General features: G+C 35.5%; 1 protein-coding gene across 1 annotated transcript in view; it reads right to left on the bottom strand.

Annotated features, from left to right (window-relative positions):
• Positions 1-21,419, bottom strand: part of PDE4D (phosphodiesterase 4D) — a 303,714-nt gene extending 282,295 nt beyond the window's left edge. The window contains exon 1 of the mRNA XM_026037174.1: positions 21,151-21,419. Coding sequence (XP_025892959.1) covers positions 21,151-21,419 — 269 coding nt within the window. The remainder of the gene's footprint in view (positions 1-21,150) is intronic.
• Between the last annotated feature and the right edge of the window lie 1,296 nt (positions 21,420-22,715).

The raw sequence follows: 22,715 nt of genomic DNA, 5'->3' as shown, positions 1-22,715 counted from the left end.
ACAACAACTCACCAGTTCTCAATTTTTAGTCAATTGCTAATATAAACATTCTTACCTGATGATTTTTTTTTTTTTTTTGATGTGTAGGTCTCTATTTTTCTCAAGATCTCTCAATCTCCAATATCCTACTTGACATAATACATATTAAAGAGAGTATGCAGCAGCTCCTGCCATTTTGTCTTGCAAAACATTCAAGCTAACTTGCAGAAAACATACATGAGTTATGCATAGGTACAAAACAATTTCATGAATTCCTAACTCAGTTGGACAATTTATGCAAAAATCTTAGCAAATGCTGACTTTTTTCATGATTTCTCCTTTCAGTTCCCAAGCTCTGGTCTAAATCACTTTATAATGACATACTAGCACACATGCTAAGCCAGCTATAGACCGACAGGTGAAAATGCTTATTTATTCAACAGATCGACAAATACACAAAAGATATTAACAGAGAACGCGCAACTTAACGGTTAAAAATGACACATTTTTAGATTGCAGATATATATATGCAAACCAAAACATTTGAAATTTTTAGATTTTTAGATAGATATTTAAATGATCACGCTCATTTTCATGTTTTTCTTCCTTTAAAACCCCATAGAAACATAAAATCCCGAAGAAATGAAATATAATGCTTGCATTTCCTTTTTGCACCTTCTAAGGCTATGTCTTAAATTATAACACTACCAAAATTATGCTTTAAAGAGAGAAAAGAGGCAAAGAAAAGCTTTCCAATAAAAAAAATACTAAAATAAAAGATGATCAGAAAAAATGTCTTCTGGTCTCCAATCAGCTGAAATTCTGAAATTCCTGGGAATGGTTTCTAGCTGACAGTAAGCCTCCCTGCCCCCTGGTCCTTTAGAATTAATCCCCACCTCCTTCTCTGCCTCCACATTACTGATGCATGTCACACACATACAAAGCTAAAACACTGTCAAGAACAGCAGCAGATATTACATTATTCTGCAAGAACATCATTTATAGAAGAAAGACAGCAATGTGCCATACCTGATCAAAATTGTAATTCTTCCTTAATTATATTTATTGAACACTAACTCAGATTCTATTTGAATAACAAATTACAGGCACTGAACAAAGGAAACAGAATAATTCTATATCCTAAAATTAAAAGCAATGGAACTAAATTCTTGTAAAATTTCTGCTCTGCAATTACATAATGACAAAAATTAATCTAGGTGATAGGGACTGCATGATTACATATTTTCAAATAGACCAAATGAGATTGATTTTTAGCAATAAAAAATAAGAAATTCCTAAGCCTCAGCTGTCTTAAATGCAGTATTTTTCCCCAAACCTCTACTAAATTCTCTCTCAAAAACATAAAGAAACAGACAGGCACATTCAGGTAATCAAATCAAACCAAGGAAAATCAATGAATTAAATCTAAGCAACTAAGTCACCAAAGAGCCATATGGTATCATACTTTTAAAACAAACAAACAAACAAGTCATGAATTTTTCCAGTGAAGGCCGAAGCAAAGTCCTTCAAAAAAAAAAAAGAATTAGTGTTCTCCTGGGGCAGGCAATGCTATTAACAACATTAATTTCCTCAAATTAGAGGCCAAGGCAAAACTGTCTAACATTTTCAATGGACAGACACATTCAGATGGTATGCAAATAGCTAAGCGAATTCAGGTGAACAGATGAAGTCTTCAAGGAGAAGACTTCAAGGCAGATGGCAACTGACTATTAGAAAGTACTAAAATTAAGGCAAGACAGGATGGATTTATTTGCCCTGATATAGTCATATTCCATATTTAAACACTGTTGAACCATTTCATCCAGAATTGAAAGCCCTGAGGTCAGGGCACTGTAATGGCAGTCATGGTTGAACCCTTGTCTAATTGTTCTTAACAGACTTTTCTGCTAGAATTTTGTCTAACCATATTCAAACCCAAGCGTGCTTTAGCATCCAAAGTGAAAAAAAAAAATCATTAAAATAAAACAAAAAACTTTGTTTAAAATCTGCCACCTGGCCTTTTCATTAAGTGACCTTGTTCTTGCATGAGAAATAACAAATGATTGCTTATTATTCACAATTTATGTTATTCATAATTATGTATATTTTATCCTATCATCACTCCTTCTCCAAACTCAAAAATCATATTCTAATTGCTCCTTGTTTTTAATCACTAATCCTATAACTTTTAACATTCTGAATATCTTTTTGTTTCCACTTAGTGCAGAGTTGATATTTTCACAGACTACCTACAATGAATCTTAGAGCTTTTTTTTTTTTTATCCTTCGTGTTATCTACATAGCAATATTTTTTCTTTTTCAGAACTTCATACAATAAAAAAGCCATTTTCGAGCATTCCCATGTCTTTCCAACTATTAAGGCTACTATTGTTTCAGTATATATTGCAAATTATAACATTTGCAAATACTTAACAGCCTGAGACGTGATATTTTCCACTTTAGTAACAGCATTATAACATATCTACCCATGCCAGGTATGCAGCATATCAGTTATCCAGATAAGCTACTAGCAATTGTTATTTTGAATTATGAAGCTAGTTCTGTGTCTGTACGCAATGAAAATACATTACTGATTAACAGAACTCAAAGAGCTTTAATTACTATACTGAAAATTGCTTTCATGTTTTCTCCACAGTCTTAAATTGTACCGATACGGAGTAGCACTAGCCATGTTTTGGAAAGAAAAATATTCAGTAAATGGCTTTAAGATCGTTTCCGTCCTGGGTTCCGTTCATCCCAGTGTCCCAGGCACACTGCAGCCGAGGGACTGCAGAGGAAGGTGGCAATTTCACATCAGTCTCCAGGCAACACAGAAGAGTGTGATGTATGCACAGCTTCCTGCTCACTGCTCCTAAAGGTGTTACACCTCCTCCTCATTATGCTGAGGGGGGTTGCTTTGCTCTTAAACGCGTCTATTTCTTCCAAATCATATATTCCAAACTGCTTTTCTCACCTTTTCTAGTTACTGTGTGTGCAGAATAGCTTTGCCCTAAAATGCTGTTTGCTGGTGCAATCAATCCATTCACTCTTTGGAGAAAGTCCCTTGGTAAAAATCTGTTATTAAACTGAAGGTGAGGGGAAAAAAAAAATAGTCAAATGATAAATATTGTGCCCTGACATTCTTCCTTGTTGAACCTGATAGCTGAGGGAACAGAGATCAACTAGAATTCTGGCAGAGGGGATCCAGGGCACTGAGTAGTGACTGTTCTACTGAAGCTGTTAATTAATGTGCTTAGTTAAATTATATAAAATATCAATGTTGATTTCCATTCTGAGTTAAAGTAATCTTGCTTTATTTGGCCAAACTGACCTTCAAATTAAAATATATACATATGTGTGTGTGTGTACATATATATATTTAAATTATAAATGAGAATTCAAAGAAAATGAATGACCTAATTAGCAACTGGTTATAATCAATATCTTATTATTTTTGATTGATTTTCTGGAGTGTTCACTATACTGTACATATCAGTCTTCAGAGGCACCCAGAACCTTTTAACAAATGTTTAGTCTCACAGATCTGCAAATTTAACCACGTTGCTGTAAAAACATGAGTAGAATATTTGCTCCTCCCCAAAAGCAACTGTTGCCAATCATCACTACAGAAATACAGGAGTGTATTGACATATAAAATTGTATTACAGAAGGACAAACAAAACTCCTGCTTCCTCTCCCTAATTAAATACTATAGATTTATGGTAACCGTCATTACATATAGGCAATTTGTTCTTCCCACCTGCTTATTTGTTCCTTTGGGCTCAGCCCTTGAGAGGAGGTCACTGGGAGCCACTAGCAGGACGTGGTGGCCTCAAAGTCGTTGCTAACCTGAGCAAATTCAAGAGCCAGCAGATCTTTTCTGACAACACCCGTAACTATCTCCTACGCGTCCAGACCTGGTCTTTCTCAGACATCTTCAGAGTCTGCAGCAGCACAGCAGAAAGAACAGTGAAATCTCACTGGGCTCCTACTCATGCACCAGTTTGTGTCCTGGGAGAACCGGTTTACAAGGAAATGGCTTATTTTGCCATTTTGATTTTTTTTTTCCATTCTCCCCACATAAAACAAAATTGCTGGCATTCTGAGCCTATGCTTTTCAAAAACAAGGATAGATGGATCACACTTTACTGAACTGTATCATTTTTATAACTGCATTGTCAGTTTCCATCATTATTATGGTAAATTAAAAATATATTTTAAAGTGGTCAGTGTAATTAACATATATTAAAATATTCTCACATTAACGAGCACACATTAACGATAACAACACATTTCCTTTAAGTATCTAATTTATTTTTTTTTTCTTTTTAATGCTTTACTCAATATATTTTCCTTTCACCACCATGACCTCACACACTGGCAGCAATAACTGTTCCTGCAATTTGTTTGTTTGCAATCTACATTTGAGAAAATATTTACATTTCTGCTGGACTTAGGGTATGGAAAATTTTATTCACAAAGTAATATTCTCTGTAAAGTTAATTCATTATCTTTGGTTTTGACAAAGCAAACTTTAAGAGATAGCCAAGTTTAAAAATGGAACCCACATTTTTTAAATTAAGAAAACTGCTAGTATTACAATAATTTTACACATTTTCTCCCCCTCAGAGAGCTTGAAATATATGGAAATTCTAAAAACTAATTTGGCTCTTATGTTTAATTGACTTCTCTTTTCCTCACAGAAATTGAGAATTTGAAAACACTATATCTTATGAAGAACCTCTCTGGATCACAGCAGTATAATAAATAAAGTATATAATGGATATAAATGGATCACAGATCCACTCTCTGGATCATAGCTGTGGACACAAAAATTATAATGGAGTGTAAAATTAAAATGAAGGAAATGTAAGAGAATATATAAAGAGATATGTGTATATATATGTAAATTTTTTTTATATTTATTTTCCAACCTCTCTACCTGAGACATCACAGAGAAAGCAGTTTTTGCAATTCCACTAGCACTATGAAAGCTATAGCAAAGAAATATATTTTTGGAAACAAATTTACACTTAATTTAACATCCAGAGAAGATTCTGGATGCACTTTAAGGAAAAGTGCATTTTTGCACATTTTTTAATTTTGATTTCAATATTTAAGAAATTTACTACATCACAAATGTTATCAACTTCATATCCTTTGCTCTAAGTCTAGTATGTAATTATGTTTCTTCAATGCGTTTAAGAGAGGAAATTAAATGTCATACCTTAAAAAATCACATAATTCCAAAGCAAGAATTTTAGACTCTAACCAGTCATCATAACTCTTCCAGCTGAATCAGAACAAAATATAACCCCATAGGTGCCTGCAAATAGGCAATTTCTGCAGTATTGCCTGTTAAACATCTGCCAGTATTTCCTAGCTGGATTAATGCACTGCTTTAGTCCACTGTTGTGTGGATCCTCCATCACAATACTAGAAGATTCATTTATCTCCTTAAAAAAATCATTCTTAACATAAATATCAGTGGCCTACACAGCATACTTACATCTGCAGAGGAGTAATAAAGGAGAAAGAGCAATATTTAAAGAGATTTTGCTTCTCTTCAAGAGAGAGAATTTTAGGTTACCATAGAAAAGCAGAAAAGGATACTAAGATCTTAAAGCCAATTCCAGCTCTAACATTAGGGGCGTAATTTGCCATTCCAAGCCTGTCCACGTTTGCCCTTCTCATGTGTTACAGAGGTTGGAAACAGTATAATGAACAAACAAGGGAACTGAATTTTGGGGCAGCACAAAAACTTGATATTTAAGGCAAAGAATTTTGTTTCAGCTCAATCTTTACCCCAGATAAGTCAGGTACCTTTTGAAGTCAGGTGCCTTTTTATATTGCTTGCCTCTTCAGTGAGCTGCATAGTCAAGGTTAATGCAGCACGTGTCAGAGACGATAAGGTTGATGACAAGCAAAATATATCAGCTCGGGTTTGGCCCTCAGCTGTCACAAGTAAGGAGCAGAGCAGACTTGGTTCTGGCTAACAAGGAGCTAGTATTTGTTCATTTTTAGAAAATTTGTGTTGTTTGCATATGGTCCTGGTCACGTAGTCCAAGCCAAACGTTCCACTGGCAGAAGCTGTGCTAATTGCTAATTTTTATTAGAAAACAAAATGAAGATAAACGTTAAGCAAATGAATTGGCCTTACTCTGTCTGGACACCCCTGCTGCCCTGCCAAAAACAAGCAGTTCCTGCCTCTATATTACACAGAGAAAAGCATAAAACTCTGTTTTTCACTATTTTCCCAGTATCCTACAAGTGAGTTCTAAGATGTCTGCCATGGTATGAGAGTTGCCAGCCTAGTCCCATTGAAATTCAAGGCCTCTCATCCCCATCTCTTTGGGGACAGAAAGGAAGTGCCATTTATTTTAAAATCGCTGGATTTTAGTTTTAAGGTCACCTTAGAGCATATGTGAAAATTATGAACCTGCTCATGTTTCATGTCATGTTCCTTACGAAATTATCAACAAAAAGAAAAAAAGATTTTCTATCCTTATATATTACTACTTTAAAAAGTATAGGTATAGTTGAAGCTTATATAATAAAAAAAATCTCCACAAAAACAGTTATCTTGTAACATATTATTTAAATAATAAAATTTAGAAAATATAAATGCCTGCAAGACACTGAAAGTAATTTGTGCTTACTGTTTTGAATTACTAATTTGCACTGGGGGAAATATTCTGTCACTAAATGTTCCCCCAGTTCCTTTGAGAATTTCAGATGCCAATATGTCCCAAAAGTTTTATACAATAGGACTGCATAATATAACCCCAAGTCTTTTGCTGTTGTTAGAAACGGTGACATATTAAGAAGAGCTGTTGACAGATTTTCTACAGTTGAGATGAATTGTTGCTATGGAAAAAGTAATGAAGTTCTTTGTCACATAAAAAAAAATCCACATTCCCTTTTTGTTTTTATGATTATGCTGAACAAAATTATTTCATTGATTTTTTCTAGTTCTAAATGGATACTGATACCTTCTACTACTTCTTTCCACAGTTTTGCAACTTGACATTTTAGTTACTATAACCATAAAGTAGACAAAACATCCTTTGTGCAGTGCTTTCTTAATATTATTGCATAGCTAAGAAAGCAAGCAATCAAATAAAATAAAACTGTATGCTCTATGATGATATGGTTCTTTGGCAGAACCAAATAATTCTAGGGAAAGTCAGGAAAAATTACCATGGAACTGATATAAATCTCTGCATCTCGGTCCTTTTTTGTCAGAAGGACAAATGAATCCTTATTTGCACTATGTCACAGCATAAGCTGATGAGGAAAAGTATGAGCAAGGTCATTTCACTTCTGTGTTGCACCACTGCAATAGTTAATGCCTTCAGGACTAAACAGAAAACAGCAATTCCTGTCTACTCCCAAGTATCACTACAGTTGTATTTGTGAACTGTAATTAGGACTGCTGTCCCAAGGGACCCATTAGATGCACATGGGCGATAGAGAAGGATTTCTTCCGGATACCCATTTCTTTCATCTCCAACTGTGTCTCCTTTGTTGTGCTGAGAGCAGGAAATCCCCATGACTGCCATGCTAAATTGCTTTATGTGAAGTGTACAAGAATGGAGGAAAAGTTATTGGAGATAAAAACAATGAATTAAGGGTTACAGAGACTAACTTTTAAAAGCAAAGGTGCTTCAGAACTAAAATTTCAGTCATACTCCCGTATAATATTTTTACGGATTACATAGCTTTAACGTTGCATGGAAAAACATGTCTGAAGCTAGTTTTTTGGGTTTGTCTTGCTTCAGTTAATATGTTCAAAGCAAGCAGTGTTTTCTTAGATTCCTATAGTATCTAGAATGCTGACATTACTTGAAACCACAAACAAACATTTAATATTTAGAAGATGGAAAGTAAATATTATAATGTTCTATCACAATGTTCATCTTGCAAAAATTTAATATACTTAGAAATCAAAAGAATATAAACAAGTACCTTTTTTTTTTTTTTTTTTTTACTCCACAGAATGAGCAGTGATAGTAGACACTGGAATTCCAGCATATTTGGACTCAATCTCATTCTACATCCATAGGGCTCTATGTTGCACTACTTGAATTGGCTTAAACTCAACGACTATATACACATTTGCCTGTTATTACTGCAAGTTATTAGTTTATATTTTGTTTATGCATGCCCCTGCTCTCTGAGCTGGAGAAACACATTCTCTGATGATGTTAAACAGTTGCATACAGCAATCAGACAACAGTTATGTACCTATTTTGCTCTTTTGAGATAAAAGCATAACCGCAGTTTGTCCTTCCAACTGTGGCCTTATATCAACATCACTATTATATATATATATATATAATAGTACACATTACATACATGTCTTTACATACATATATATCTATGTAAAGATTGCTTTAACAGGAACATCTGTACACAGATGTAAGTGCTATCCTACAGAATACGTATTTATGCAACACAAACTCTTTCAAACGTTAAAACTGTGCTTTACAATTCATCGTGAAAAATTTGGAGGCATCTGAAGTCCATCTCTCACTTTGCTGGTTAGTTAACTTAGAGCCATTTCCTGTCCAAAAACAATTGAATACTAAGAAATTAATAATTATATGTTAGAACATAATGCTCTGTTCAAATAAACAAAGGAGGAAGGAACAGGTTTTATAGAAATCCTTCCTAACTCTCACCCAAACTTTTCTATTCAGAGAAATGAATCAAAACCACCAGCTTGAGAAATATTCTGTTATTGTTTTTAGAGGAAATGTAGACTTTTACTTAAAATAGCAAACAGGAAAATAAATGATTCAGCAATATTAATTTTATCATAGCATTTTTTCCTCCTGCCAAAAGAATTTCTAAGCCACGTCACCATTTGCTTTAAACTTGTTACTAATAAATATATTTTAGAGCAGTGAATAAAATTATACATATGTACACATATATATATATATACACACACACATGTATAAAATCACTTTCTAGGAGAATTCAAATACCCTTCTTTATAGCCAAAAAGCTCCTCAAATCTTAAAGTAACTTAAAACGAGTACCAAAAACTCTACACACTGTAAATCATGCAAGTATGTCAGGACAAATGTAAGAGCTATTGAGAAGTTTACTAGGTAACCGAGAAATCCATTTGCCACTGCTAGCAAAGAACATGCAGAAGAGGCCTTTGCTAGGAAAACAATCATCATTTTTCTTCCTTTTATGTTAACTAAACTTTAGCAAATAATAATAGCATGACAGTTAATCTGGAATTGGATGATCAATTATATCATGCTTGACCTATATTGTACTATTTGGTCAATATACCAAGGGCAGTCTTAGAGAAGTCGCGCAGATACCTGTAGTGGGTTCCGATTAGAGGACTTGCATAGTGAAGATAAACATCATGAAATTGTCTTTTCTCCTAAGCCTCCAATATCCATGCGGCTAACAACTAGAAGGTAACAGTAGACACTAGTGGTGTGTTTTTTATTTTATTTTTTTTTTAAGATTTTGTGCCAAACTTCCAATATCTGAAGGTACTTTAGGAACTGAACATCTAGAACAAAGATGCACCTCCATAGACAGCTTAATCCAGACAGGAGAGTGTAGGGAAGTCCAGTCTTATTGAGAAAATGAGTTCATCTCATCTCTTTCATCTCAGTTAGAGACTGCTTACTAATAATAGCAGAAGCACGGTAGTTTCCCAATTCCAGGACACAGAATTATTACTTCTATACTTTAATAAATTTGCGGGCTTTCAGTAAAGTTTTCTGCAGCCTAGGATTAGCTGGTTTATGAACTAGGATGTTCACAAAGTACACCTGGGCTAATTTACACTGTAATTTAAAAGTTAACTAAATTAGACCAAATGAATCTTCATATTTTTAAGGAAGTTGAGTGCAAATTTGTGCTACTACACATTGACTTTCTCCACCTTGAAACAGATATGTGGTACTGGACTTCGGTTGGTATTATTATTTATTCTCCAAGACCAAAGAAGCGATTAGGTGATGCCTCTGCTAAAGATGTTATTCTAAGCGTCTGCAGTCATGAACATTCAATTCCTGAGTGAAACTGCAGTTAGATGATGACTGTTCCACTAGTTGCCATTAACCCTGTTACTGACTTGAAAAACCAGAGCGAAAAGAATCAGTAGCTAAATAGCTAAAATCCTCTCTCTGAGATCTGCAATAACTATTATTGTACCATTCATGCCCAATTATGCAGGCTGAAATAAAGAACAATAAAAAAATACTGTGAAAAAATATTCATATACCCAGCAATATATAGCATTAGCCCCTAAGGTAGTGACAGAAACTGTAGCAATAGTGACATTTAAAGCTTGAGCGAACATTGTTAGAGCTTTGTAATTTAGAATTTCTTGCATAATAACGACAAGGTAAACTCACACGAGATTCTGTGTTAGCGGGGAATGACAGGCTCTGTAAAATACACATTTGAAACTGTCAATTTATTGGATGAAATGTATGTGTGACATAGTTGCCCCAATTATAGACTATCCTCTCATAAAATAAAACATGAAGTCTCACAATTAAAATGAAATTGTAGTCTATTTTTCACTATAGATTTCTTCCTCCAGTTCTAAAAAGCACTTTACTGGAAGCTGAAAGAGCTCCCCTATGCCTGTGTGATTATTCATCTGCTTTCAAATTGTCCAAAACATTTAACCTGCTACTTCTAGGCTTTCATCTCAGATCCCTTACCCGAAAATATCTTTACTTCCTTGTGGTTCCACAAGGCTACAATGCAACCTTTACTGTACTTTCTGCAAATTGTACATTTTAGCAGATTCTTCCTTTGAGAAAATCCTTTAATTCTCTAGAGCAAATAGGATGCCCTTTTTTTTTTTTTTTTTTTTTTAGAATCATGTATTTGCAGTTGGTTTTGTGAAGTCATTCATTATTAGCTCATTATACAGATTTTGTAAGCGTAGCTATGTCTAGTCAAAGATCTAAGCATCATTAAAAGAATTGCTGTTTGTGTAAGAACTCAATTTTGTTGCAGAAATGAACACCATATAAAAGTTGAAAGAAATAAAAGGAAAATATCCACTAGTAAGCTAGCCTTCTAATTAAGTATTTTAAGTATTTTATTTCTTTCACTTTATTTAATCTGTTGCAGAATACACACAATTCTCAATTCTAAAAGAGTGCTAATCTTCTCATGGCAAAGCTCGTGAAACCTGCCTCAAAAAAGTAAAGAAACAGGATCACCTTCATCAGGTTAAATTTTTTCTTTCAAAGTCTTAATTGATTATTTTAACACTCTATTAAACAGTTTCATATCATAATGTAAACCTATATCTAGCTGATTATCAAAAAAGCTTTACAGACAAAAACTGCTTTGTGTCTTTTGGTTGTCTTTACCTCATTTATGTTTTAACAGTGTTGTTTCAATTCAATACACACCAATCCACAACAAATTATATTAGGATATGAAAGCCCTATAATCTTTTTGTGTCTATGCAAATAGCACCTTGTGGCATAGCCACAAGATCGACAAAAATATTTCTATGTTTTTCAGGGTCTGCCTAGAGGTGAATCTGTAATTAAATGCAGTACATAGAAAGGAGAACATGACAGCTCTGAGAATATATGGAAAATGAAAGACAAGCTCAGCAAGTCATTCTTGATGAGAGGCCAAAGGCTCTGTTGTCAGAGCTGCTTCTACTCTAGCGACTCCAGATGTCACAAATTATTATGTGATCATAGGGACAACCTCTTTCTCCTAAATATACACATCATACAATCATCACCACAGACAAGGATTTCTACACCACAGAACTGCATGTTAGCCTTCAGACCACATTTATTGCACTCAGTTTAAAAAAAAAAAAATTGTTCTCAGAATTTTTTCAAGCTGAGTTTAGCTAAACTAGCTATTCTCATACACATTGCATTCTTCTAAAGCCACCATTATATACTTGGAGAAATAACGGTTCAAGTCTCAAATATATCTTTTGCAGTAACACGTGTGTGCACATGCGTTCAACTGAGCCCATTGTGAGCTCTGTACTTAATCTTCTTTTTTTTGCAATTTTAGCGACTTCCACATTTAATTATGTGATCTATTTCCTATGACAGCATGAATTTTCAGATAGCATATTATATATTCAAAAAGAAAGATGATTTAGGTCCAATAGGTAGATGATATTTTCCAAATAACTTGGATCTGGTAGCTTATGATTGTACTGATGCAAGGAATCATAGCAAGTTTTAAAAGTTCTTTTCTTGTCGTGCAGCAGGACCCTAGCAAGACTGAATATACAACAGCTAGCTCTCCAAATTCATCTTTCAGTAAGCCATTTTATTTTCTTTTGAAGATGGCATGTTGTCTGTGATTGTACATGAAAGTATTCTACAAGTTATATATGACTCCATGCAATTAAATCAACTAGTTATTTGAATGCAATTGGCAAATTGTTGCAATATTAAAATGCCACTTTATAAATATCTACTTTTCCTTTATTGTATATGGAAGCATTTATTGCTCAGATCAAGCTAGAAAATTACACTTTTTGGATAAAGCCAATTTGCTGTCTTACTCTTATTTTAAACTGGCACTTTGAAGTGGATATATAGACAAAATATTTTTAAAAACATCTTGTGGAGAGTCCTCTAATAAGCTGCTTGTATTTGTTCTAATATTTTTTTTCCAGGTTACATTGAAACAGATTTATCATACAACCACAATAAAATACACAGGTGATATTCAATTCATACACAGTAAAGTTCTTAATTATGAAGGTAATGGTACCAAGAGAGAATCCCCAAAACAACTGCATGCCTTAAAGAATACTATGAAAGCTCCTGAATATTACCACCAAATTAAATTTATAAACTTTCTGCACCAGGCTAATATATATGCATTCATACAGTCTCAAACATTGTTCAAATAAGTATGAAGTACTTAAAGATGTAATAATCTATTGCCCATAAGAACCTCTGACTACTATAGTCACAATGGAGTCCTAATCTATTAGTTTTAATAATTACAACTATATTTGTGTGATGTTTTATTTGATACCTTTGAAGAACATGATATACCATCACTGTTTAAGAGAAGAACATCACAGTGATTGCAATTAAATCATTATCACAAACATAATATGATAAAAAAGATGTTTCTTTGCAAAAATAGAAAATGAAAATCTTGCATTCTCCATAGCCATTCATGAAGTGTTTTTGGTTTTCTTTTGGTGATGAGCTCAGCATATACTGTTTTTTAATTATTATTATTATTATTTTTTTTTTAAAGAACTGAATTCAGAGACTCAGGCAAGGCTAGGCATAAAGAACGGCTGCTTGCTGAATTTGAGGATTTAGAAAAAGGTGAAGTCAACCCATTGAAAATGCATTCAATGTATTGATTCACAAAGTATTAAACAGTGGGTGTTTTATAAGGTTATTCCTTGAAATTTTGCAGTGAGGAGAGATGCTGCTGTTACCATCGAGTAACCAGGAGCAGGCATTAATTGGGCACGAGTGGAAGGATTTGGCAGTACATCCTACAAGTGACCGTATTCTATCACAGACAGAGCCTGACAATCTGACATTACTTGCCCCAGCTACAGGCTGGTCCTGAGACCCGATGAGGACAGAATTAAGACTTAAAGTAGCACCAGCTTGCCACAGTGTTCCAGTAAATCAGAAGAAGATTGGCAGGTGGCATTTCAACAGGATAGAAATTGCCAGTTCTTGGAAATAGTTGCTTTTTTTTGTTGTGGGACTGGCAGCCTTTCAGAGAGGCCAAAATTCCCTTCTCATTCTCCTTTACACTCAGTGTTGACTTATCTGTTGCTGTTGCAAACCTCTACAATGTTGTAAAGTGTGGTCCCTGATCAAAGAATTCATTAAGAAAAAAGAAATGTGGTAAGAGAGAAAACAGACAAGTAACTACAAATCCCGAGGAAGCTGAAGCTCCTGAAGCTCGGAATGGGAAAAAAAGGAAAAGCCTGCTCGTTGTCAGGCTGTGCTACAGCTGTAAGAATATGTATTCCCAAAAGAAAAGTACCTACTATTGGCGGGGGGAAAGATGCAACTTTTAAGTCAAAGACAGGCAATTATAAAATACTTTTGAAAGCCTTAATTTAAACCCAAATTACAGTGGAGCATTGCAACCCAAAATAGAGAAAAGGGCTACTAGGCAACCTTATTTCCTTAATTCAACTTGATTGAAAGCACTGAAAATGTGTCAAATGTAGGATAAGACTTAACACATAGGCAAAAATAAGCAACATGTATTACCAAATCAAGAGACAACCAGGAATTCACACTTGCAAAGCAATAGTGAAGATAATAGGCAGATTGTAAAATGGAATAAGAATGACCCAGCAAGCAGCAACATGGAAGATTATATGAGCCTAATAGGCTTCCTAAGATGTTAGATGATAAAAGATAATAACACTGTCCCACAAAAAAAATAAATAAAATTCATGAATTCATGATTTTAGAAGCCTGTAGTAGTTGCAATATTTGAGACTGCAGGTGACAGCATGCAATATAATACAATACTATAACAAATAATAAAAGCATGGGGACACAAAGGTTCTCTTGCAAAGTCATTTTTTTGTTTTGAGGTAATTACTAAGCAGAGGCAGAACTGGAGAAACTCATCTCCATTACTCTTAAATTAGGCAGAATTTCCAACAAATTTTGTCCAACACAGAACAGGCCATGAAAACAACACGAAAAACAGTTGACCAGGCAATACATGGTCTAATCAAAGCACTTCAGGCTTTCAAACTTACAAAGAAACATCAGATCTACAAGGCACAGAGAGAGAGAGAAACTTAGTTGACTGACACACATTTTCCTTTGGAAGGACAGGACAGATACAACTGCTCCTGCTCTAAAAGGAAATGGAGTACCTGGTTCAGATCAGCAACTGAAGTGACCTGGTACTAGGACACCTATAACAACAAAGTTACCCTTTCTTTCATCTTTTTCCTTACTCACTTGTTCTCATTGTATTTATTACTGTTTTGTACAACCACCCCTGCCACCTCAGCTTTGAGCTGTGCAGGAACAATGTTATTTTCTCTCCAGTAAATAAAGTCATCAGTAGCTAACGTCATTGTACAAAGTCCTCAGCATATTGCAAGCAACTCTTCAAATATTAAACAGCATCATATTCCTTGCCTCTGCTGCATTAACAGAGGCATATAAATAGCCAGCCACAAACATATGCACATATGTATGCGGTCTTTGCAAGCCTGCTTTCTATCTGTATATACACATATATACCAGCATTCCCCTTACAGAATTAAAAAAAAAAAAAAAAAAAAGTGGACGTAGGGACTTATTTTTTCTTATGTATTTGGAATGTATTTTTGCAGAAATTCATTTCCTGGAAATAATTCATGCATATTTTATACATATCATTCAATGTCAAGTCATTCCAGAAAATATGACAACCTCATTTAAAAAGGCTGAGAATCACTGGAAGATAGTCCTCTGTAATATGTCAGGTAATATCTTGCTTAAATTTTCATTAATATATGGCCAGCTGATTTATAAGTATGAATAAAACTGTGGTTCAAGAAAGAGAAGGATGTCGTAGGTGAAAATCAAATTAGATTTTTCCAGACTCAAAAGAGCTACTTTCTTAATTCAACAGAAACAAGTAAGGTCACATCTGCAAGTGTCCAACTCTGATCTTCATCTTACGCAAATAACCTTTTCTTCAAGCTGTACATTTGATGTTAATAGTTCCAAGAGGATATTATCGTTAATTAAATTTGTTGCATCTGTAACCTGATTAAACATTGCCTTTAATCTCATGAGTACATGCATCTCATTAAATCAGGAAAATATGCTGCAATCTGTCTGCTCTTTGAAATATTCATTTATAATAATCAAAGCTTTTCCTACCGAACTTGGAACCATTCTGCATAATTCTCCAAAACCTGTTAGTATAGGACATACATTGGTTACAAACCCTATCCTGTCTTAGCGCTCTTAACGCTGTTATCCCGCTCTGCTTTGATGGGGCTTCCTTTTGGAATACTTCTCATATAACAAACTGTAGTTACTGAGTTACCTGAGAAGCACAGGGCAATGAACAAGATGGCATAGATCTACATTAAAGGTCTTCAATAAAAACGTATTTTGCAATTTGAAGCAAGATGTAGTTCAGAAGAGTCTAAAACTCCAAAACAATAGTAATCTCTGCAATACTGAAATTGCACTAATCCAGCAACGCAGAACCACCTCAAGAAATTCGGCTCTGGAACAGCAGCATATTTATGACTGACAGCTTAAGGTTTTGTTGTTTTTTATAATTAGTGCTAAAAGTGCATAAAAAGATATTGTGCAACACAAAACAAACACAGACATGGGTTTATCAATGCCCTTATGTCAGTCACATTCCTCACACTCTCCATGGCACACCCTACCCCTATCTGCCTAAACTATTTCTATGGCATCTATCATTTTCGTATCCGAGTGCCAAAGTCAATGTAAAAATATTTACTATGGGTGGGGACAAACACCGGTTGACTTCTGAGGAAAGTACTGTGTATAAGTGAGTACATACTTACATTAGTACAGTCAGTAACTATAGTAAGAACTTAGGCTTGGGAGCTCTTTGAAAAAAGTCTGAAGAACAAAAACATAAAGCAATACATTATAAAACAGTGAGCCCCAAGAAGAGTTAGTGTGGGAACATACATATGAAAATAGAAAGGTAAGTAAAAATGAATCCAGTTTTTAATCATATTAAATGCCACACATTATAAGACCCAGTCCCAACTCCCAAAGGTAAAAAAAAAATAAAGGAACAGATTTACTGAACATTCTGTTCATAGAAAAATATTAAGGCAATACTAAAAGAAGTATATGCATGCCTTGACCTTATATCTTTCTATTAAGTAGATGCAGTTTATTAGCTACATGGCAGTGGCCTTACTATCCTGCTACAAGTATTTATTCTTGATGCTCTCCTTTTGGAAGGTTTTTTTCTTTCCCCCATGAAGAAAAACAAGAAAGCTGACTTTTCCCTGGACTTACTACAACTGTGGGCTGCAAGGTATCTAAACATCCTTCCACAGACGCACATGCCACCGATGAGCTGTTCGTGCAGCTGCGGAGCAGCCTGGCCACACAGCCCAGGCTCCCATCCCGCGCCAGGGACCCCGTACACAGAAGCGGGCTGGGGGACAGGCTGCAGCTGAAAGCAGCGCCCAGAGACGTAACCAGGAGATTAAGGAAACTGAGCCTGTAAAACACACACCAGAAAATGTGATTTACGTCAGCTATGGCCAGCTGTAACGTGAGCTGCGGTGTCATATTGACCATTTCTTAAAGTATTACATTTTTGTTGTTGCTGCAGGTTTGAAAGACTCAGTTTTGCCAGGTGTTACCTGTTTTCCTATCACAGACTGACAGGGATTCAGACTGAAGTTCAAGGTGAGTTATTAGTTTTGGTTTCACATCTGTAGGCAAGAGCAGCTATTATATTGCTCCCAAGTGAAGTTACTCAGAAATTTCTCTGTCGGAATTCAAGATCCTACGCAACTCACACCCTCACACCTTTTTATTTCAACCCACTGGTAATGCAGCATCCTTTTCATCTTCTAAAATCTTAACACCAGCAATGTGAAGGCCGCTCTCTCATCAGCGCGTGGCAGTAGAAGGGGATAGAGAGGAAAGGGAATTGCATGAAGTGTTAAGGCTAATAGCCAGTGAAGAACCCCAAGTTGAAACCAATATTAAGAGGTTTTCTGTTACACTCACATAAGCAAAAGGTTAAGTTCTCCTGTAAGTGAACCAGTTTTTGCCTCATTTTCACAATTTTTATGCATGATGCAAGTTTCAAAAAAAACACAGTTAAACATTTCTGTTGAATCCTAAGTCTTCTGTAAGAAGAATTAAAGGCTTGCATACTACATCAACTTTTTTCTTTAAATCACAAGTAGTCACACACCTTCTCATAACATGCCATTTCCCCATTCTAAATGGTGCATTTATAAACATCACATAACATGATTAAATAACTCATCATATAGAAAAAGAAAAGAAGGCCTCTTAACACCTCCAACCAGGCCTTATGTCTTACTAAATATTCTTGCCATATGACTAAAAATGTAGACTTCTATCACCATGACATATAGTAATCACATGATTAAGTGGATTCACTGGGAATCAACAGTATTGCATCCTATTCCGTTAGAGACAGACTTCTGAGCCTTATGAAAGGCTTGCAATGATGCTTTGATTGCAAGGTCCATGTTGTCCTACATTGATTCAAACTCAATCCACAACTTAATTGATGCTCATTAAGCTTAACCGAACAATTTTGATGCATTTCATGCTGATCCAACAGCGCCCAGTTGAACCATGTTGTAACAGCCTTCAGAACTTGGGGCTTCTTCTGTCTTCTATTCAACACTACCGAAGCCTCCAGAAATCTTTCAGAGAAAGCTAGCAAGACCTTAAGAAGCCAGAGGACTTCATATTACCCAAATGACATATTACTGGTCTAAATAAAAACATTTCAGGTTATGTGACACCTATCTGTTCACAAACAATAGTCTAAAGAAGACAATGAATTCAATCACTGTTCTTAAACTATAAACCAGATGAAATCAGAGAAAAAAAGAAGATATATTGAGCACTTACATAAAGGGTCAGTCAGTTTAGTCAGAACTACAGGGGAACAATTGATAGCTACTCAAACCAGCACAGCTCCACCCTAACAGAATATTTGGGAACATTTTGGAATATTCCAAAAGTCATTCTTCTTGCAAACCACTTAATATAGATTATAAGGACATGAGATTAGGATCACTATACTATTGACATACCAAACAATCTAGAAACAACATATTAGACGTCTAGAAACAACACCTCAGTTTTCTAAATAGACAGCCAGTTGAACAGACAGCAGTAGCCATGGACTTGAGGGGATTTGGCAACAAACGGCTTTTGGAGGCACACAGTGGTGCTTCTGCTTCTCATCTTCATCTGACAGTAAACATCACCAGTTGCATTGATTAGTCCTCTGGTTTTCTCCTCCATCTCCACTTCTGAAACATTATTGTGCTCTGCAGGTTCACAGGTTACTTATTCTAACTCTCTCTGCTCGGCTCTCCACTTCTTTTTTCCTGCCCCTCAAATGCCACACACACTGTGGCCAGGGTGACTCAAGTGGCCAAGATGACTCAAGTTCAGAACTAAGCAGGAATTATTCAGCATCAGCATTTTGCAGTACTAGTATTTCCACACACTCAGAGGGAAGAAGAGGAGGTGGAAAAAAACAATTCCTAATGCCTATGTGATGCTGAAAAAGGCACTCTCACCCGAAACTTTCTGAAGATTACTTGAGGGCAATTGAACAATATTTTAGTTTTTAGTATTGTGCCAGCCTTTGCCATTTGATGCTTCCCAGACCTGTTTGCTTCAGCACTGCCCCTTTAATGCATTTCCTGTACCTTTGCTGCCATATTAAACTGTCTACAACTGTTATAATAATCACATATGATTATGTTCTGTAAGTCTTCAGAGATCTTATTTTCATCTTACAATGTCAAATCCTTCTGTCTGACTTTTTATCCTACAAGTTCTCATTTATTGACTAGTTTACAGATTATTAAAAACCAATTGATGGAGTCCTTAATATTTTGGGGGTTTATGCATAATTGTGAAATTAAAATGAAGTCTACTGATTTCACTTAGCTCTATTATAAACATGTGCTCTCATCAGGCACATTGGTTTCAAAACAAGTATTCCTTAAGTAAAAGCATGCTTATTTTCTCCCCATCCTTTTCAAGAATAAGTGTTCTCTTATGGAAGTAGAGCCTTTTATTCCAAAATAGATCTAAATTTGGTACTGTGAGTAACAGCATATCTTTTGATTTTTTTTTTTTTTTTTTATTTGTCACACCATAAATAAACATGTTTGTCTTTGGTTCATTTTTTTTTCTTGGTGATGTACCCAAACACTTCACTCACAGACATCCTCCCCTACTGCTTCTTGTTTATTATGACGCATACATATCAAGTTGTGTATCACTGATTAATCCTTTATTTATATTACCTTCTCCCAGTAGATGCATGCTCTATCAGAGGTTAGCACACACAGTATACAAGAACATTTTAGCTACAGATATACAGATACTAACAATTCAGAGAGACATCCACAACCTGCAATGCACCTGGGTTTATACCTGTCACAGAGCTACAGTGTATATCTCATTTCAACTGCAAATAAACTTGCACAGAAATAAATCCATTCATTACTAAGAATACAAGAGTCCTCACTGAAGATTTTCTTTTGTCCTTTTTTCTTTAAATCTCACTTTTCTTTGAAGATAAATCAAAGAAAACCTCATAAGGAAAAAATAAATAAGAAGAATGGAGCATGTCAAGATATCAAGAAAGCAAACACCAATCTACTTTCTATTGTTGAATTACAATCATCTCTTACATATCCTTTTGAAAAAGGAAAGTGAAGTAATGAAATTATGATGCTGCTTTACAGAAGACAGATGTAATGAAATGAATATCTTCTATAAAATTTGCTCGGAAACATATGACTTGGAAACAATTCAATTAAAGTAGAACACAGGTGAATCAGTTAGCAAGAGGATCCCTTCCTGCCTTTTCTCTCTGTTTATTCTAGTGACAGTTTTAGCTAAAATCACTATTTTGAGTGGGAATAAATATTGTATACATTCTTTTATATCCTGCTGCTCTCAATTTGAGCTCTATCAAAAACCAAACTTACGCTTTCAGTTTTTGAGTTTGAGAGCAGAGGGGTCATAAACTGACTAAAGGGGGGGGGGGGAAAGGAAAAAAAAAAAAGAAAACAAAGAGCTCTGCCTACTTGGCCTGAAAAACAAAGAATGAGATAAGTACAAGTCCTTCCCAAATCTCCTGTCTGTATGTCCGTGGAAAGGAAAAAAAAAAGTTATAATTACATAGGGTATCAGAGAAAAAATAGTTTTTATAAAAGCAGGTATGTATTCTTACTTTACAACTGGAATATAATCCATTATATTGAACTTCAGAATTGAAAATAATTCGAGTGACAAATTAGAACTATTAAATCTATTTTTTGAGATTCATCGTGAGATTAAAGAAACAAATATAAGCACTGACAGCAGTGCTCTATAAAGAGAGGCAAGCCTGACATTTCCTGACAACCTGCTCAGTGCTTACCAGGTATGTGCCACGGTGAAACGCCGCTGTTTTGGTATGTTGCTGTTCAAAAGCATCCTGCGTAAAAGCCTCGGAGAATTTCGAGGAGAAATAACAGGAGACAAGCGGGGAGAAGCAGATGAAGACTTCCTAGACGTCCTGGGTTTTCCATGTTGCAACAGGTTTTCCCTTAGAGTCTTCACGAGATCTTCATTTAAGCATGGATTTTGACAATGTGAATTATCCACTTCAGGAACAGCCAAAGTGTCCGGACTTGCCTGCTGAGCCATGTTTACCCCCAAGTTAGTTATTAAGCTCTAATACAACCTAACACGAGTTCCACTGCTTAGAATATTTTCCTTCTAATTGAGCTCCAGAGAAGCAAGCAGAGCTTTCACTCCAGCTCAGCCTATTCTGTTTTCAACATGGTGTCCCCTGCCCTCAGTGTTTCTCTATAGATAATGATCTGCAAAGAAAAAAAAGAAAAAAAAAAAAAAGCAACCCAACTCCTCCGCAGAAACCTATTAAACATTACCCCTCCTCTCTCAGTCCTGTTGCCAAAGATCTCTCTCCCTCGCTATGATAGCAAGCGAGCACGGGAGGAAGAAACTGCCTCACACGGTCTTTGTCGGAGCTATAAAGCTGCCTGTTAAACTATTGGAACTAATGTGCTGCAGCTGCTTGAGTGACTTCTCGTTATGTACATAAGAAGTGCTGGAGGAGGGCTTAAACATCTGATGCGTGCTTGTTTTGCTCGGTTATTCTTGCTGTTTGCTTATTCCTGAATCTGCAAGGAGGCTGGAAGGAAGAGGGAATGTCAAACATCCTCTTCTGTTTTTGCCAGGGTCTTCGCTGTTTATCTTTGTGGTCCCCATTTACAAATGAAGATTACAAACTTTTATCTACTAAGATAACAAGTAACCACTGCAATCAATTTGTGTAAATGTTCCCCTCAACCCCAACCAACCTCACCTACCTCAAAAAAAGGCAATTTCCTCTGAACTACTTTTCACATCAATATAGGAAACACTAATACTTCTCAGCTTATATTTTCCTGGAATACAAGGCAAATGTGGAGCTTATTACAGCTATTCAGCAAGACAGCATTTTTACAAACATGCATCTCTTTCATGACTGATTGATAGCGTGCAAGGACCTGTAGAAACTGATGGAAAGGCTGACATTTACTTAAGCCTAATGCACTCACTGTTAGAGCAACAAGGACAACAAGGTCTTTCCACTCATGCTTCCTTTTCATTCTGTAAGGACGTCATCATCTCATAAGAGATTTCTCCTTAGGAGAAAAAGATCAGTTACGTATTTTCATTTGTTTAATCTATTTAAAAAAATTTACAAAGCAGCATTCCTTTCTGAACAAGAATTTTACAGTTTTAAAAGGGCAAAGAGTGCTTGACCACAAGTAAAGGCCGTGCATTAGAGGCAAATTCTGCTTTCTGTCTGAAGGTGAAATCAGAAACTCCGCAAAACAGCCCCCTGTCACAACTGGCAGGGATCACCTTTGCACTCGGCAGCAAAGCCACTAGTCATGATAGGAGTTAGAATGAGAACATCATGATTCTGACAGA

Source organism: Nothoprocta perdicaria, unplaced genomic scaffold (genome assembly GCF_003342845.1).
Source record: "Nothoprocta perdicaria isolate Ctin4 unplaced genomic scaffold, notPer1 scaffold_1, whole genome shotgun sequence".
NCBI lineage: Eukaryota > Metazoa > Chordata > Aves > Tinamiformes > Tinamidae > Nothoprocta > Nothoprocta perdicaria.
The sequence above is the reverse complement of the archived record's forward strand: the minus strand, read 5'-3'. Positions and strand labels throughout refer to the sequence as shown.